This window comes from Podarcis tiliguerta, assembly GCF_965153285.1.
Source record: "Podarcis tiliguerta genome assembly, chromosome: 2".
Classification (NCBI taxonomy): Eukaryota; Metazoa; Chordata; class Lepidosauria; order Squamata; family Lacertidae; genus Podarcis; species Podarcis tiliguerta.
Window position 1 is genome coordinate 40,983,907 of NC_139535.1, and position 18,730 is coordinate 41,002,636.

At 45.5% G+C, this 18,730-nt stretch overlaps 1 protein-coding gene and 1 long non-coding RNA gene across 6 annotated transcripts in view; one reads left to right on the forward strand and one right to left on the reverse strand.

Moving 5' to 3' along the window:
• Positions 1 to 375, reverse strand: part of COL7A1 (collagen type VII alpha 1 chain) — a 105,422-nt gene extending 105,047 nt beyond the window's left edge. For all 4 annotated transcript variants that reach the window (XM_083419176.1, XM_083419175.1, XM_083419177.1 and 1 more), the window contains exon 1: positions 285 to 375. In XM_083419176.1, coding sequence (XP_083275302.1) covers positions 285 to 369 — 85 coding nt within the window. In that variant the 5' untranslated portion in view covers positions 370 to 375. The remainder of the gene's footprint in view (positions 1 to 284) is intronic.
• LOC310667529 lies at positions 285 to 15,048 on the forward strand. Of its 2 annotated transcripts, XR_014506309.1 has the most exons (3): positions 285 to 380; positions 6,029 to 6,542; positions 13,924 to 15,048. It is a non-coding gene; the product is annotated as an uncharacterized lncRNA (long non-coding RNA). The 2 variants fall into 2 exon arrangements; XR_014506310.1 differs by lacking the exon at positions 13,924 to 15,048 and having other exon boundaries at positions 6,029 to 8,077.
• Positions 15,049 to 18,730: the final 3,682 nt, after the last annotated feature.

Consider the following 18,730-nt stretch of genomic DNA (forward strand, 5'->3'; position numbering starts at 1 on the left):
GGGGAGCCATTGTGCTACTGCTAACCCTTGTGCTTGTGCAACCATTCAGTTGCATAGCACCCGTGCAGGTTTTTTTAAATGTTCTTAGCATGCACAGATGAAGACACAAAGCTGCCTTACATTGATGTAGACCAGCCCTGGTCTTCTGAACCGACAGTGGCCCTAAAGGTCTCCACTGGAGGATTCCCACCCCCCCGGCCCAGGCCCAGCTCTTTCAGATGCTGAGCACGTACTCTGAGCTATGGAACCATTCCATAGTGTTACACATGTCACAATCCACCTACCTCTCTCCCTTTTCTGAGCCACAACTTGCGCTGAAGCAAAGAGCGTGGCATGGAGCGCAGTGAGGAACAGCATCTCCCCTCTCATTGTGGGAGTCTGTAAAAGAGAACAAGAGAAAAGACGATGGCTCAGGAGGCAAGAACATAACAAGAGCAGTTGCAAGTTGCTTCAAAATCACGGCAACACCTCACTTGATACTCCTAGTTCTAGTCATCCACACTGGTATTTGCAACTGCAAGCATGATAAAGACATGACCAATGCTCAGGGATGATGGGAGCTATAGTGCAGCAACACCTAGAGCAGCGGTTCTCAACCTGTGGTTCCCCAGCTGCTGTTGGACTACAACTCCCATCATCCCTGAGCTTTGGCCTTGCTAGCTGGGGGTGATGGGAGTTGTAGTTCAACAACATCTGGGGACCCTCAGGTTGAGAAAGGCTGACCTAGAGGAAGTATGTAGTACCTGAACAAGAGATGACCAAAGAACAGAATGAAAATCCTGATAAGACATAAAGTGGTACCTCGGGTTACAGATGCTTCAGGTTACAGACTCAGCTAACCTAGAAACAGTACCTCAGGTTAAGAACTTTGCTTCAGGATGAGAATAGAAATCGGGCGGCGGCGGCACGACAGCAGCAAGGGGCCCCATTAGCTAAAGTGGTATCTCGGGTTAAGAACAGTTTCAGGTTAAGAACGGACCTCCAGAATGAATTAAGTCCTTAACCCGAGGTACCACTGTATAAATAGGAAAGGGCTGGCACTCTGGAGGTGTCAGTTGCACAGAGAATTATCATAGCGCTGCATTCAGCTCCTGCAGTACAATTGCAGCTTGGAAACCCCAACCTCCCAGAAGCCTGTCTCAATTCCAAGACCATCAACTTCCTGGCCAGCTATGTGCTACTTTGCAGCAATCAAGTACTCCTGGAAGAGTCAGACAAGAGACTTCCTTGTACTTTGTTTTTGCATAGTTAATATTATTAATTGTAAATGGGATGCCTATGGCAACCCAAGCTCTGCAGACCAACGAATTAAGATGCCTATTGATGTTCTTCAGTGTTGTGGATTATGCCCCATAAACCCTGTCTGCACTATACATTTGAAGCAGCATCATACCACTTTCAACAGTCATGGCTTCCCCCAAAGAATCCTAGGAAGTGTAGCTCATTAAGGGTGCTGAGAGTTGTTAGGAGACTCCCCATTCCTGTCGCAGAGTTACAATTCCCAGGGGTTCCATGGGAAAAGGGACTAACTGCAAAACCACTCCAGCAATTGTAGTTCTAGGAGGGGGACAGGGAATCTCCTAAGAACTCTCAGCACTGTTAATGAACCACTCTTCCCAGGATTCGGGGGGGGGGGATGTTTAAAGTGGCATAATGCTGCTTTAATTGTACTGTGCAGGCCACAGTCATCATCAGCCTTCAGGCCCAAGATCTGCAAACACACACCTACTATACTGGATTGGATCATTCAAAGAATGTTGCACAAAAGATATCAATCCTCTCTTTTTTTGCAACAGGGTCAATGCATCATAGCTGTTCAGCTGGTTTGGAGCACACTTTGATAGGGCTTCCCTGTCAAAAAAGAAAGGTAAGCAGCAGAGTCGAATACTTTTCCTTCTTTGAACTACCCTAAGTCTCCTACGTGCCAAGCCAGAACCACGCCTGCTGCTGAGAGCTTTACTCAGTGCTGTGCCTACTCTGTGGTTTTACAAGGCAGCAGAAAAATGTAACTTTGGCTGAATGTGCTGATAATCTTAGCTTTCCTTTTAAAAACTTCAAGTTCCCAGCCCTTTTGACTGTAAAGATGCTCAAGGGAACGTGGGAAACGCTTACTGAAATATCAAAAGGTGACTGGACAAAAGTTGCAGAGGTCAGGGCTTCCATCAAAACCATTTTTTATTTCTTTTGCAAGAGGGGAAAAAACAACAGAACAAATTAAGGAGAATACGATAGATTATGAAACTGTTCATAATTCATACAAGTCACAGAATTCAGCTTTTCTTAGCACAGAATTTGGTTGCTCAGAATTTAGATGGTCTAAAAAAATTTTAAGCCCTGGCTTTACTGCTCTCGTCCTACAGAAGCACCAGAAGGCTAAACTAGTGCCAACGTGGGAGATTCAGGCTGCAATCCTGCACACATATTCCAGAAAGTAAATCTCCCTGAACTCAATAGAACTTACTTCTGCATAGGATTACACTGTCAGTCACAGAAGTCCCAATGCAATTTTCCTCTTCTAAAAAATAGCCATGCCCAAATTTGGATTGGAGCTCTGGCAGGAGGAGGAAGAGAGGGAGAGAGATACAGGTACAGTTTGTGTGTCTGTATGTTTTTCCCCTCTGATGCTAACAGCAGCTTTAGGAAGGCGATACATTTGCATTGCATGGTTGGTGCAGGGGCAAAGAGTTAAAACTCCCTCTGCCCCATAGTCCTACTCCAAACTACATGCATCCCAAGCCACTTTTTGGAAAAAAGGAAAGCAAATAACGCCCGGTGATCCATTCATGGAACTGCTCGCTCTCGTGCCAAGGGATTAAGCTCCCAAGTATCACACATTTACACATTTGGGGATTCTTTCCATTTTAATACCAGGCATACTCATCAAAGAGGAAGCACCGTTGTACACAATGACATATGCATGACTCAAGTAGAATGCCAGGACTATGTTGTTCTCCTGAGTAATTTTGGGGCCAGCTTCAAAGCAAGCTGCACACACATCACTGTCCACATGCAATTCTAACTGTACCGGAGATCACAGTGCCTGCAGTGTCAGGAGATTCACTGCATGCAAATGGCGTATATTACTATCTAAGATCCTTTGTGTGCACACAGAACAGACTGAGCACATACATCTGTGTAGGTGTGACAGAACACACACAGGCATAAGTGTAAAAACTGTGCTTTTCTATGTCTCCCACCCCTTTCATGTCCTGCTCATCCAGAGGAGTCCATGTTCACCACACATCTTCAGACTAATCCCCTGCAGCCCTTGTGAAAGGCAAACAAAGCTCACAAATGAGTGTCTTTGAATAGCTTTGCAGGAGCTGAGAAAATATCTCAGCCTTGGGGCAAAAGGTGTGTACAGTACAGACAGTAAAACCAGCCACCCTAGGCACAGCTGCCCAGCCCTTCACAGCTCCTCTCTCCTCCAGCTGCTTTTTGCTCCCTGTTTTGTGCGTTTTCTAGTGCCTTGGATTTTCCTTTCCTTTCGCCTCCAAGCTCCCCCTGGGCACATAGTTCATCTGACACTTTACTGTTAAAACAGGTGCCAAGGCATACTTGACTGGAGCAGCTCTGGGTTTTGTGCAAGTCTTTCTGGACCTTGAAAGATGCAAGATCAGTAACCGAAGTGAGCAGAGACTCAGGAATGGGACCCACCCTCTAGATAGAATATGGGGATTCCCCTTTCCACATTGAGCAAAACCATGCCAGAAAGTTATTTCAAATCATCAGAGCGTCACTCTGGAGTCCTTCCACTTTCTTTGCCTAACTAACTGCTAGTTACTCCAGTCTTCCACTGGAGTCCTGAAAGCAATATGCACGAACAGGTGGGTCACCTTGGCCTAATATTCATAGCCTCAGGAAACCACTTTTGACTTGGCAAGAGCAAGTGCATTCAGTGGACAGCATTACCATATGATGTCGGATTGAAGTTCCAGCTCAGCCACAAACCACAAGATAAGTCTTGGAAAGTTGCTAGCTTTCAGGGTCCTTTCCACAGTAAATGCATTATTATTTCTGCATTATTGTTCCTTGTGTGTTGCAGAGTTATTGCATTTCTGTAGCTTGGATTCTGATTTTTTTTTGTCACATCACAGGAAAAAATGTAATTTCCTAAAAAAAGTTATTGCATTCATTCTAATTATAGTGAACAAAGCTTCCCTCTACCCTGCAGCATTGGTGTATGGGATGGAGGGTGGAGCCATAGCTCACGGGTGGAGCATGTGGTTGGCATGCAGAAGGTCCCAGGCTCAACCCCTGGCATCTCCAGCTAGTATTACATGATGGGGAAAGACCTCTGCATGCAGAGGCGAAGCAACCTGCTCCAGTACCCAGACTGGCACGCGCCCCAGGGGGAATGGCACGCGTCCCAGGGATGCCGCCAATTGGGGGTCAGCATTTTGTCAAAAACACCCCCCCTGGAATGGTAACCGGGGCGGACCGCCCCCCCGCCCCTTCCCCTCTGAACGCCCTTGTCTGCATGAGACCCTGTGCCTGTAGACAGTACCGGACAACAAATAATCTGGCCTAGCAGAAGTCAGCCTCCTATGTTCCTCTTTCATTTCATGTACTTTTTGCTTTAAAAATGATGATTTCCTTAGTTCTTTGAAGGCTGTTCCCTCTGTTTCCATAGCCAGATGGTACATCTGCACAGATGTTAAAATATGGCTCCCACACCTCTACATCTTATTAATGGATTGGCTATCACTTCATTGCCTTTAATGTGAGGCTTGTAGCAGGAGAATCCCACAAAGGCTGAAATGTGGGTAGCATGTGTTTTGATTGGCCATCTGGGTAAGTCCTCAGCCTCAGTTTCCAATCTGTAAAAGGAGATAAATGGTGACAGTGTGCCTCAAGCCTTAAAAGGTGTTATACAAATTATGGGCCATGGGAGGGGAGGGAACTTACCATCATAGAATTATAGAATTGGAAGGGACCCCCAAGGGTCATCTAGGACAACCCCCTGCAATCATCCCTTTACTCTGCCCTCCCTGCTCCATGGGGGCGAGCTGTCAAAAGGACAGGCCCAGGGGGCTGAACAGCTGGTTGACAATGCAACATAGAATTCCGAAGGGACTCCCTGCCTGGAGTGGCCTGAGGGCTGACATTCCTTTGGCTGCATGAGAACATCCACAAGAAGAAGAACAATTATTATTATTGTTGTAAAAAAAACTATTAACAGCTGGTGTACAGGTGAGGACAAAACCAGACGAGAAGCAGAAGCAGACTGTGAAAGAAAATGGATGAAGAGAGGGCTTCTTCTGAGTTACCACCACTTATCCTGGGAAGCATTTCGGCCAGAATGCAGAGGGTGAAGTGCCTCTGAACACATGCAGAGTGCCTTTTCCTTCCTACTTAGTAACTACCACCAAACCAGCTCCACACATGTAGGATTGCAGAGAAATTGCAAAGATGCCAGTCTCTTCAGACCCAGCACCTCCCATTATAGACCCTGGACGTCACTCACTAGCAAAACTGAACCTTTCCGTTCAAGGGGACGCGCTTTCCAGTAAGTGCAATTAGGCTGCAATTGTAAACACTCTTACCGAACTCCGCGGGACTTACTGCCGAATAAACGCGCTGAGCAGGGAACCTGCGGCCCTCCAGATGTTGACAGACGTCACCTCAGCTCCCATCGGCACCGCCAATGGTCAGGCAAGTGATGGGAGTTTGCAGTCCAGCCACCATCTGGAGGGCCGCGGGATCCTCAGCGCGGGAAGACGGAGGAGGAGGAGGAGGCCCGGCTGGCGCAACACGTGGGAGGAGGAGCGCGCGGACGAAGCCCAGGCAACGCGCGCGCGCGCACCCCCGAACCAAACCCCGGCGGAGAGGGGCAGCAGGACACCCCGCCGGCACGAGGCAGGGAGAGCGCCCGGACGCGGCGGCATCACTTCGCTCCGGAGCCAAAGCTGCACCGGCCACCACCTGGCTTGCAGAGCCACAGAAAGGAAGGAAGAAAAAGCAGCAGCAGCGGCTGCTCTTCTTGCACCGCTTGCTGGGGAATCCGCTCCCCCTCGAAAGGCGGGAGTTACCTGCTGGTGGTGGTGCCGCCGCCGCCGCTTGTGAGCATAATCTGCCAACTCCCGTTGCAACGCTGCAGTTCCTCCTTCTCCTCAGCGGGAACCCGCCTGAGCGCTTTTCGCGATGCACATCGGAGAGACAAGGAAACCAAGCGGCTCTCCACAGGCAGCCGAAAGGAAATCTGGACGGAGTCCCAGCGGCGCTGTTGCCAAGGGGGGCGGGGGGCGCGAAGGAGCTGTATGTGCAGAGGGTCCGCCCCTCCTTCTGGCTGCTGCCGCCGCCGCCGCTCCGGCCTTTTTGCTCCCCCGGAGTCCCTTAAGTTCAAGCACTCCCCGGCTGGCTGTCGGAAAATGGGGAGCGGGCGAAGAGCTGGCGGGCCGCACCTCCCGTCAGCCCCTCCTCCGACCCTCTCAGGTGGAAGAGGCGGCTTCTCTTCTCGCTTGTCAGGCGGCTGGGAGTGGAGCTGGCGAGGCCACACCCAAGAGCTCCCCCCTTGATGTGGGGCTGCCTTCTCTTCTTTGGTAAGGATTTGATTTATTGATTTATTTTCGTCGCCTCTTAAGTTTTTCCTCTTGCTCCAAGAGCAAATCGAATCGGGAAGGGACAGCAACTTGTAAGATATACTGCCACACACACAATACTTCCCAAAGTTCTATTACGAAATTAAAAGACGCCTGCTTCTTGGGAGAAAAGCAATGACAAACCTACACAGCATCTTAAAAAGCAGAGACATCGCCTTGCCAACAAAGGTCCGTATAGTTAAAGCTAGGTTTTCCCAGTAGTGAGGTATGGAAGTGAGAGTTGGACCATAAAGAAGGCTGATCGCTGAAGAATTGACGCTTTTGAATTATGGTGCTGGAGGAGACGCTTGAGAGTCACATGGACTGCAAGAAGATCAAACCTATCCATTCTGAAGGAATTCAGCCCTGAGTGCTCACTGGAAGGACAGATCGAGAAGCTGAGGCTCCAGTTCTTTGGCCACCTCATGAGAAGAGAAGACTCCCTGGAAAAGACCCTGATGTTGGGAAAGATGGTGGGCACAAGGAGAAGGGGACGACAGAGGATGAGATGGTTGGATAGTGTTCTCGAAGCTACCAGCATGAGTTTGACCAAACTGCGGGAGGCAGTGGAAGACAGGAGTGCCTGGCGTGCTCTGGTCTATGGGGTCACAAAGAGGCGGACAGGACTAAAGGACTAAACAACAACAACAAGTACAGATATCAACAATCCAAGGGAATAGGCTATAATTATTTCAGTTTCACAAAGGAGGGGAATAACGGTAGTGAGCTGCTTTGGAAGGCCATGCATGCAGGTCCCAGCAAAGGCAAGACTAACACTCGGGTCCTTGAGATGCACACCTAGCTCTTTGCATATCAGACCACTCTGCCTTTCTGTGTACAAGTCAGGTTTAACTTTGCAGTGGGGAAACTCAGGTGTACGATAAACCCCTTGTTCCCAGCCACAACACGAGACCTTTGGACCAGGTTTTCTGTAACAAGCAAGGTATGTGCTTCTGGAAATCATGATTCATGAAAGTTATTTTCCCCTATGTGCCAAAGGAGCAAATCATCACAACAGTGCATTAGTACCTTATTAGTAGCCAACATGCAAATCAAATTGGATGACCGGCAACAAGGGGATTTCCTTTCGGTTTTCACCCCTGAACCTTTGACACGGGATAGAGATCATTGAATGGGTTCTGATGCAGATAGTGGCTTCAGCATCCAACCTAGTTTTTCTCCTTCCTTTGCTGGTTTCCATCTGCTGCTTTTAACATCAACCTGGTGCTCTCAGGGCATTTAGGACTAGAACTCTCATCAGCCCAGTGAAGAGTTCTGGAGAATTTGAATGCTGGTATAAGGAAAGTGTTGCTCAACTGTGGATTTGAGAGTGTTGTGCTTAATTCACAGGCTTCTAGATTCTGGGATCCAGTGTTGTAAAACGACTGAAGAGGCGTGATCTCTTTCAAATCATAAATGAGCAACAAGTGTTATCTGTAACTTGATGTTTACATTGCTTTGATGGGTGCTCTTAATAAACTGTGTAGAAAATGTAATGAATTCTTTTGAGTTGGACAGTGGAGAGAATCGCCCAACCCCTTCAGAGTCTTTTTAAGGGATTCTCTCCTTTTTCTAAAACAACAGAAAGATCTTTATCACATTCTAGTGGTTTTTACCTAAGCAAATTCAATGAACAGAATGACCTTATTTCTGGTCATGTATGCAAAATCACTTTCATGTTATTCATTCATCTGAAATAACTATCTCCTGGTTCCATGCACATGCTCACTTTTGTGTATGAAGACCCTCATTTTACCTATAATGTAAATGCACTTACCTAGATGTGCAGTTCTAGCCCCAACCCCACCCCCTTTAAGCATGAAGCAACCCTACTTTGGGCCAACATCACTCCCACTCCCACGTTTGATTTTCACAGGTCAAGCTTAGAACAGCAAGAGCTCTTTTAAGTCTTACTGGGACACAACACAAATATTTAAGGTTTGTTGATTCTATAGAGGCAGGGCACCCCAAACTGTTTATCTCATCTCTATTCATCATCCCTTCAACAACAGTTTAAGGTACAGACTGGGGTGGGTCAGGGTAAAGGAAAACATCTGCACAGAAGTAAAAAATCACAAAATGTACTCTCTAATTTTCACTTGGATTTTTAATCTAAGCACTTTTTGGCATGCCAGGAAAATGTATCAGAATTTTCTAAGCATCTTTATCACATACACAGCCCAACAAGACAACGACAAGAATCCACCAACAGCATACGAATCAATATGGCTAACCTGATACAAAAACACCCACCCACCCCCACTCACACATGTATAAGACGCCCCCTATTTTGGGGGACTCACGAATCGCCAACCCACCCTTGGCACTATTGGTGTATAAGATGCCCCCTGATCGTTGACATTGTTTTTTAGGGGGAAAACTTAGTCTTATACATGGAAAAATACAGTATCTTAGTTCCAGCAAAGAATGTGTCCATTGCTCCTTGGCTGGCAATTGCAAGTTAATGCACATGGTTATAATCTTTTTTTGCTAATTTATCCCTTATCCTTTCCTCTGGCATCTCTTTGCTTATCACAAACAGGTTCACCATGAGTGAAAGTGAGATTCATAATTTCCCCCAGTGGGTGAGAGAGTGAGTGACCAAGCAGAACCTGAGAGGCTACAATGGGTTTAGAAATATTTATTTTGAACGCATCAGCAGAAGACCTTTGAATGTATTTTGGTTTATAAAAGACATAATCATACTAATATCAAAGAGAAATAAACAGCACACTATACATAAATAAATCTTGGCAGAAGGAAAAAAAATCTAAGAAATAATAAAGTACCAATTACGGTACATGTAAAGATTACCATATGCAAGATTAAAATTAACTATGCCTGTCTCAATGTAAAAATATTATAAGAAGCAATGGAATGTTAAAACAAAGTTTTCTTCTCTGTGTGTGTTCCAAAGAAGATGTGAGTTGACATCAGAAAAAAAACTGCTTTTGTGAAATAGAGCTGAATCTAAGATTGAGCCCAGAGAAGAAATCTAAACTTCTTCCTGTTCCCTAACACCTCAAAAATATTTTACTGATTGCTGATTGCTTCCTTTGCTCACAACTAAATTTTGTTTTGTATTTGTAAATGAGTAAAACCTGCTGAAACAGTTTTCAATTGTTTTAGGCACCGACATGATCCCAAGTCTTCCTGGGCTCCAGGAAGACTCACAAAATTCACTTAGTGTTGCTAGCCACATGGAGTAACATACCGGTATATTGCATTTTCTTCACATCGGTGTATTGTCTTAGCTCACCTAAGACCTTGTCAGCATTTCCATTTTTTGCACTTCAGACAGAAAAAAAACCTCATTTGTGCCCTCAAGGCAGACATTCAAGCCTACTTCAGAAAATGCAAAGAACCGTCCAAACTTAGATAATGGTTCAGTCTTCTAGAGTCAATAGTACACCAGGATTGTGACCAGCTAATATCTCGAGCTGCAGCTTCCTAGGGAACAGGCAGTTCCATTAGGTCCTTTTGACCTTGTATCATAGCCAGATTTGGGGGGGGGGGGGGGATCTGTTTTTGAAAGAGCCATTGCTTGCACTGAAAATGGTCATATAAATTGTCATGTTGTGTGACTCATCGCCACTGAGCAAACCACTGCTCACATTGGCATCAGTTATGCAAACCAGCCATGCAGAACTCCGGCAGGCCTGCACAAAGTCTGATCCTGCAAGTTGAACACAAGCCCCCAAGCAGCACCCCAAGCAGCAGCTTATCAAGCACATGGCCTGCCATCATGCGTGGCTGGTGGGCTCCATTCAGTTTGGTGGAACAGAAGTCAAGGGACATATCCAGGATGACAACCCATGCAGGTCTCTGCTCTAAGATGTCAACACTTAGCTCCCATATGAGAACAGAGCATTTGCTTTGCATGCCAAAGGTCTCAGATTCAATCTCTGGCATCTCCAGGTAGGGCTGGGACTGGAACTGGGAGAGAACACTGCCTGAAACACTGGAGAGCTGCTGCTAATCAGTATAGGCCAGGCATCTTCAACCTTCGTCCCTCCAGATGTTTTGGAATACAGTTCCCATCATCCCTGACCACTGGTCCTGTTACCTAGGGATCATGGGAGTTGTAGGCCAAAACATCTGGAGGGCCGCAGGTTGGGGATGCCTGGTATAGACAATACTGAGATAGATGGGATGATGCTCTGACAGCTTCCTATGATCCCAGCAGGACAGATGTTTGTCCTGGAAGCCAGGAGGAGGAGGAACATTTCAGCTCATGGTGGTGGAGGACAGCACTCTTCCCTCCTTTCCTCTACCTATAGGCAAGCCTGACACAGTACAACCAGCAGAGGGTGTAAGGGCTTGCACTCAGTAGCCAGAGCTTAACCTTTATTAGGCTTAACCTTAGCCTTCATTGTAAAGAAGGCAACCTTAATACTGCTACTTCCTGCCACAGAGAACTATCATTCAGAGTCTGTCTAAAGAATCCCCTCTTTTTTTGTATGATAGCTGCATAGCTTTAATGCATTTGCTACATAATCCAGGTATCCCCCCTCCCAATATGTGAATATGCATATTTGTTTTTACCTGGAGAAGGGGGTTATTCCACCATTTAGTGTTTTCACCAGTCAGCAGAATTTTGAAAGATCTGTAATGATAAAACAGAAATTGGGGCTGCTTAGTGATCCAGGTGTGTGTGGGAGAGAGGGGGGGGAAGAGAAACAGAAAGAAAGAAGCTTTCTGGAAATGTTTCACAAAGGCAAAATGGTGGCTTGGGCTTAGGAAGGGAGGAGGAAATATCCATGTCACTTTGGCTTTTTAATAAAAACAACCCTGAAGTCAGAAACCTGTCCACTTGTGATGTGCCATGTGTATTGATGGTGCTTTATTAATAACACTGAGAAACCATCCTTTTAACTTTCTTGGCCATGCACACAAAAGGTTAAGATGTGTTAAGAAGGTGGTGCACTGGTGCACTGATGGTCATTTAAAGTGGATTAATGGTAAGCTCCTTAACATTATCTGGAATCCACTACCAGACTTGCAAAAGTATTTTCATTTTCAACTAGTTCAGAATTTATTGTGAATGAAATGTGTACTCCAATCCACTTTAGCGACTTTGAATATGAAAGCAAGAGATGGTAGAATTTTTCCAAATGCATCACCATGCAGCGTAAATAATGTTATCCTATGGATGTGCAGGAGCGGTGCTTATCGCTTTTCCAAGAGTGGCATTTCACCAGACAGAGCTGTTCCATGATGGCATAGCTGTCAACGTTTCCCTTTTTTTAAGGGAAATTCCCTTATTCCGAATAGGATTCCTCGCAAGAAAAGGGAAAAGTTCACAGCTATGCATCAGGGATACCCAACATATAAATGAAATTGGTTGTGAGCATAGATATAGCTGAACTGATGAGAGTTATTTCTTCCATCATTTGCTTTTGTCTGGATAAGTATGAGAATAGAATGCACACCAGGGGTGTGGAATCTATGGCTCTCCAGGTGATGTTGAATTCGCAGCATGATCAGTGCTAAGGGAAGATAGGAGTTGGAGTAAAACAACATGGGGGGGGGGCACAGGTTCTCCATCCCTGTTCTAAAGAAGCAAGATGATATGGACTGAGAACTGAGAAAAGAGAAAACTGAGAAAAGAGAAAACTGAGAAAAGAGAACTGAGCTCAGTTGTTCTGCCACATCCTGGTTCCCATGCATTTTGCAAGGGTATCTGGGGAACTTTAGCATGCCCAGCTTAAAGTGTGGCAAAGGTTGAGACACCAGAGACAAAGAAAATGTCCTTAGTCAACGAATGCTGGGGGAAATGGCTCCAGAGTTGAATTAAGAGGTTGTCCAAGAGCTAACCACCAGAAAGAAAACAAACAGGAAGACATGGGGATTTGCAGACTGCTCCATTTCCAGCGTGGCTTGAGAGAAGAGAATGTTCACAAAGAGAAGGAAACAAGAAGTTGGTCTTCCTCTCCATTTTCCTCTAATGCAAGAATGAAGAAAAACTTGGTTGCACAATAATAACAGGGCAGAGAGAAGTTCTTGCAAGACTGGCAAATTGGAATGCATTGCAGTGAATAAGCTATGGTAAAAACCAACCATTAAAGCATCAATGCCATTGGGGTGTCGAGAACCCTATACTGTTAATTATCTCAAATCCTGCATCAAGGAAACCCGACATATGTTGTTAGAATGCATCGTGTTAAGGCAGGCAATTTTGTCAAAGTGTGTCTAAATGGCATGCTCATACTTTATTATTTTTATTTATTAAAGGATAAGGTGGATCAAAATATTTCACTGGGGAAAGAGGGCTGTACCATAAAAGGGGGACAATAGTGCAACATCCTATCCACCCTTAAGAACATATCCTGGTAACTCATTAGTTTTTGCTTGCATAGGACTATCATCATCTTTTTTTCCCTCTGGAGGAGGATAATGTTCCACAGGCTCACACACAAACAATAACTTTCAGCTTCCTTCACATAGATTGCCAGCCTGCATACACAGTACACACACACTTCTGAGCTCTGTAATGGAAACAACCTCCTCGCCTTCCTCTGACCGGTCATCCAAACTGAAACAGCCTCCTGCTCAGAAGTGTAATTAACAAAGGAAGGGCAGCCTGTCCCAATTAAATGAGGGAAGTTCATTAAAAAAAAGAATGGATGGGGCTGCCAAGAGTTTTGGATCTGGCCTCGGGCCTAGAGCATACGGAGTGGCTGGAGTGTACGGTTCTTTGAGAGCAAATTTGTCTGAAGACATCAGCTGGGATCTTGACACAAATGAGTTTTCTTCATATCTGCCTCTCTCGTCAGACCAACTCTGCTTTTTTCAGATGGCTACCACTACAATCAATTGAGAAGCAAGCAACAGGGACTTATCCCAACAATACAATGCTGGATCGAAGACCCGCCCCCCTCGCCTCCGCCCAGATGTCCTTTTTATTAGGCATGCATGATTACAGTGGTACCTCTGATTATGTACTTAATTCGTTCCAGAGGTCTGTTCTTAACTGTTCTTAACCTGAAGCACCACTTTAGCTAATTGGGCCTCCTGCTGCTGCGCTGCCGCACGATTTCTGTTCTCATCCTGAAGCAAAGTTCTTAACACAAGGTACTATTTCTGGGTTAGCGAAGTCTGTAACCTGAAGCGTATGTAACCTGAAGCGTATGTCACCCGAGGTACCACAGTATTTGTGCTCACGATGCTATCAGGGCAGTTATATGAGATCCCGCTTTCAATACAGCTTGCAGCTGCAAAAGTTTTGGGGCTGTCACGCTGCTTCATTTCCCATTGATGTTATGTCCTATAATGCTGCTTAATTCCTGTTACTTTTTATGTGACAAATGTTCTGATTTATTTTTATCTGACTTTTGTTTAGCTATAGATCGTCCGGACAACAATAATGTGGTAGCACTGGGGAAGCATTGCAGAACAACTAATAAAGCAGAATAAACCCGCCACAAATGCACCATTTGTGTGTCCAGAGCATCTTGCAGAATGCACGCACAAAAAGACACCAGTCTGGAGGTCCCCTAAATGTGGATGTGTTGCTTTGATAGTCTTCAAGTATAGCTGTTGGGGAAATGCAGTAGGAGAAGTATTGAATCTTGGTGAGGGATTAGATATACCCAGATCCTGGGTGAAACGTACTCCATATCCATGTTCTCTTTCAGAAAAAAGAATCAGAACAGAGCTTCACTCAATAGGGGCTCAGATCCAAAGCTGTCCAGGGCAGGCAATGTACTCTCATATGTGTGTCTATGATTACAGCCTTCACTTGTTTTGTAGACTTGAACCCAGGACTTTGCTACTAGGAAATAATACAACTGAATAAAATAATGAAAACATGGCTAGTTGTGAATGGTTCACTATGCACATTCCACACAACAGTCTGGTCTAGCCTTTTAAAAGTGGTTTTTATTGTAAAAAAAAAAAACCATAGTTGTACTGTGGTCAGGAGAAACACCCAAAATAATACCTGTTGTGCTGCTACCTGAGCATCACCTTGTTCTGGAAATTAGTAGAACACAGAATTAAATTTGTCCTGGATACATTTGTATGCCTTACTGCCAGTCATCTCCTACCATGATTTCTTCAAACACTTGTGGTTTTTGAGGGCCATAATTGTGGGCAGAAAACTGCTGTTGCAACATTGGAGAGCTGCTTATGCCTTGCATATGGAGGCTTGGACTGAGAATCTTGATTTAGTAAAGGAATAGACCACATAACTTCTGAGAGGCAGGAAGCAAGGGCCAAATTGCACAGTATCTGGTCATATTTCCTGGAACTTTGTGAAACGTGTGTGTAACACATACTGTAGATGTGCCCTCTTCCTTATCTCCCCTCTTAAGTATGGTTATCTTTTAAAGGACTGCAGTGTTTAATTAGTAAATTACTTTTAAAAAAAACTTTTAGTGACTAAAAAGGCACCTTCAATTAATAAAGCAACAGATCTTTTAAAACATACCTCATTTAATGCAAGTACTCATAAAAATTTAGACGGCACCATCTTAAAGGAACTGGTCTTGCTTTTCTCTCGCATTTTGTCTCTTCTAAGATGATGACATTTGCACAGCATCTAAAAACAAATTATGCTTCTTACTTCAGAATAATTGTTGTGTTTTTTTTAATGCACATGACAATTTATGCAAATTTAATTGATAGGTTATAAATCAACTAAAGGCCACACAATTAAAACTCATGAACTCATTGCTCTGGCTTATCTGGTTGTCACACTTTGATTATGTGGGAAACAATAGACGGAAGCTTAATTTTTGGGGGGGGGGGGGGTTGAAAAGACTTCTGTATTTTTCTTATGTGCACAAAGACTTTCATGTACCAAAACTTAGAAGTAGCCTCCAGTCCATGAAAGCACTGCCATTTTTGAACAGATAGTGCCCTCCGCTGATCAGTTCCAACTGGAGCACCAGAAGCTCAGAAATGTCACATTCCCACTCCACATCTCTGGGGGAAATGTGCAATATTGTGAGAAAACCCTGCGAGTTTCAACATGCTAACATAATAATACTTTTTTAAAAAGGGGGCATTGTGAAATTGGTAACGTTATTAGCTTAGTTTCTCACTGGACCAAAAAGAGAGACAGAAGGATGCCTCATTGGCATTTGCGAAACTGAAAGGACTTGCACCTTGTCAGTTTCAAGATTAGAGAAAGGGATGGTGGTGAGGAAAATCGCAGTGGTATAGGTGGGTGGGTGGGCAGGTAAAAGAGGAGAGAGAGGAGGTCCACACTGTCAGACATTGACCAGCCACATCATGATAGGGTTGCCCCTGAGCCCAGTCACAGAGCAGTATGGGCCAGCACCATCCAGAGTAGGCAATGGTGCTCATGCATTTCAATGAGTATTGGCGGTGGTGGCATTTAAAGAGACAAAAGGTGAATGGTGGTCATGAACACTTGAGTGCACAGTGAGGTTTCCTAAAGTGACATGCGATTTTGGCCTTAAGTGGGGGGGAGTTGGAGGGAGAGGCTGGGCTTTCAAGATAAGAAAAATGAAAGTGACCTCACTGTTGCAAATTTCCTTTTTTTTTTTTTTAAGGAACAACAAACAATTCCTTCAATCCTGGCTGTTTTCAATCCATCAAATGCTTCATCTCTCACATACCTGTGCTTAGAAAGGAATCCTCCATCCCAGCCCCAGGCAGAATGACTGCCTTCTATTGAGAGAGCTCACCAGGTGTGAATAAGATACAAGCCCTTCGCCTCCCATTCTAATTAATACATAAGCCAGCAAGAAAAGATCAGGGTTGGGGGTGGTGAGTGGGTGTCATTCTAAAGAAGCCCTCCAGTCATCCCCCCACCAAGAGGAAATGCATTTTCTCTCAGGAACCTCTTTAAGAGAGGAACTTCAGGAATCTGAGGCTGCAGGCACCTCACAGACCTCACTTTGTTGTCTCTATGGACACAGCAGTGATGTGGAGACACAGACAGCAGCATAACTCAAGAAAGGGGATGCTGAGGATCACAGGTGGTGACCACCTGTCCCAGTGGAAACCCAGTGGGGACACAAATGCCTAGGGACACATTTCAAGGCCACCCCATTGCCAATTCTGCCCTTAAATCAGCTCCATGCTAGGCAAAGGACATGTGTCCAGCGTATTCTTTTATTACTTACTCCACATGGGTGGTCTCTATTATATTTTCATTCCCACAGAGGAAACACCAAGAGAGTCTTGGCAGGAATCCTCTTTTGGGAAGGGCCATCGCTCAGTGGCAGAGCATCTGTTTTGCACACAGAAGGTCCTGGGTTAAATTCCCGGCATCTCCAGGAAGGGCTGAGGAAGTCTCAAACACTTGAGAGCCACTGTGTAGACAATGCTGAGGTAGATGGTCCATCGGTCTGACTTGGCAGCTTCCTATGTTCCTATATTTCTAACCTTGTGGATAGGGTGGCCTAATTGCCATGGCTGCATTAAAATGGCATTGAAATGTATTGGTTTAGAGTTATGAACGATCCTTTATTCTTGCATTCCTCTTCTTCCTCTCCTAAGAATATTGGATGAGCTGCAAGCTGTGACTCTCCTGATTGAGCCTGCCTTTGACAGCTAGCCATGCATTTCAGTCTCCTTTGTCCTTGTCCTAGCTAAGCAGTGCTGAAACTGGAGCAGAGCCAATGATGGAAAGGAGGAATTAAACATCTAATATCAAAATTGCACTCATGATAATGCTGTGGCTGGACAAGAAGAGGCAAGGAGAGAGATGAGACAAAGCGGTTTAAGAGAAGAGAAGGGCAGGGTCAAGCAAATCAGAAGAGATGGAGAGGGAGAGTGGAAAGAAATTGGAAGCAGGATTCATTTTCTGCAAAACTAATCTGGTGGTTGAGCCAAGAAGGAAATTAATTTCCCTGCGGAAGTGCCAGATGAGAAGGATACCGGATCATTTGAGTTTTGGGTGCTGGACAGTCACCAGATAATAGGGGAGAATAACTATTCTCCATCTCCACTGGCCACTTACTTGCCCCTTCCCACTGCCTAAGGCTCACAGTTGTAGAACCGGGGTTTCCCAGAGGAAGGAAAGGTGTTTGGTGACCTTTCCTCTGTGATAGTGGTAGGGAGAAGCTCTGCCAAGAAAAGCCTTCATTGCTTAATCTTCAGCTTTAGGGACTCAAGCAGTAGGCTGTATTCCCCACACAGCCAAATGGGGTGGGGGTGGAGCATCAGAACTTGGAAGCTCCACTGCAGATAGTTGCCCAGAGCGATTCACATGCTGTGCATCTTACTAGTTAGCACTCCATACCCAGAGCCTACAGTGCAACTGGGTCTTAGGGAAGTTTTTAATGTTTGGCGTTTTATTCTGTTTTTAATGTTCTGTTGAAAGCCGCTCAGAGTGCCTGGAGAAACCCAGCCACATGGGCGAGGTAGAAATAAATTATTATCATTATCATTATCACGAGCCCACACGCTAAATGCCCCCTCCCCAGAAATGAGACAGGACAACAATGTATGGGTTTAAATTTGGCCACAACTTTATTTAATTTCAGAGGAGCCTGTGCCAAAGAGCATCGGCCCTTTTGCTGGCCCTCACCCCACCCCCAGCTGGCAGCCCATAGGCCTGCTGAGATGGGGGTGGGGCGATACCCCCCTGTAGCAAGGTAGGTGGCTCCCAGTCCCAGGAAGTCCACATGGTGTCGCAAACCCTGCCTACCCTTTGGACATTATTATTGCATTCATGGGCAGAAGATGTATCACACTGTCCTGCCGAATGGTCAGTGACAAATATTTTGCTTTGGTAAAATCACATCATCACATGTGAGTGGCCACAGAGAGCAGTTTGGGGAAATGTGAAGCCAAACCAGTTCACATAACCATTTCACAGCTTTTTCAGGGTTGTTGTTGTTTTAAAAAAGTTGGAATTAGTAAGACTTGGCTGAACATTTCTGTGGCTTACCAGTTCTCTCAGATTGCTTCAGTGCTAGCTCTTTCTCCCAGAATGGGCATATTTCATTCACTCATGTTTATTTTTCCAGAGAATCTAGGCAACATCAGAGGCGTAGCTGGGGCAGCGGGGTACATTGGGTGCCACACCGTGGGGGTGGCACTTACTGCGGGGCCTGCAGCGCACCCAAGCGAAGCGTCTCTCCTGGGAGTGACGTGGTGGCTCAGGCACCTGCAGGCTCCACGCTGCTCAAAAACGACAGCGTGGGGCTTGTGACTGCTGCCGCCTCTCC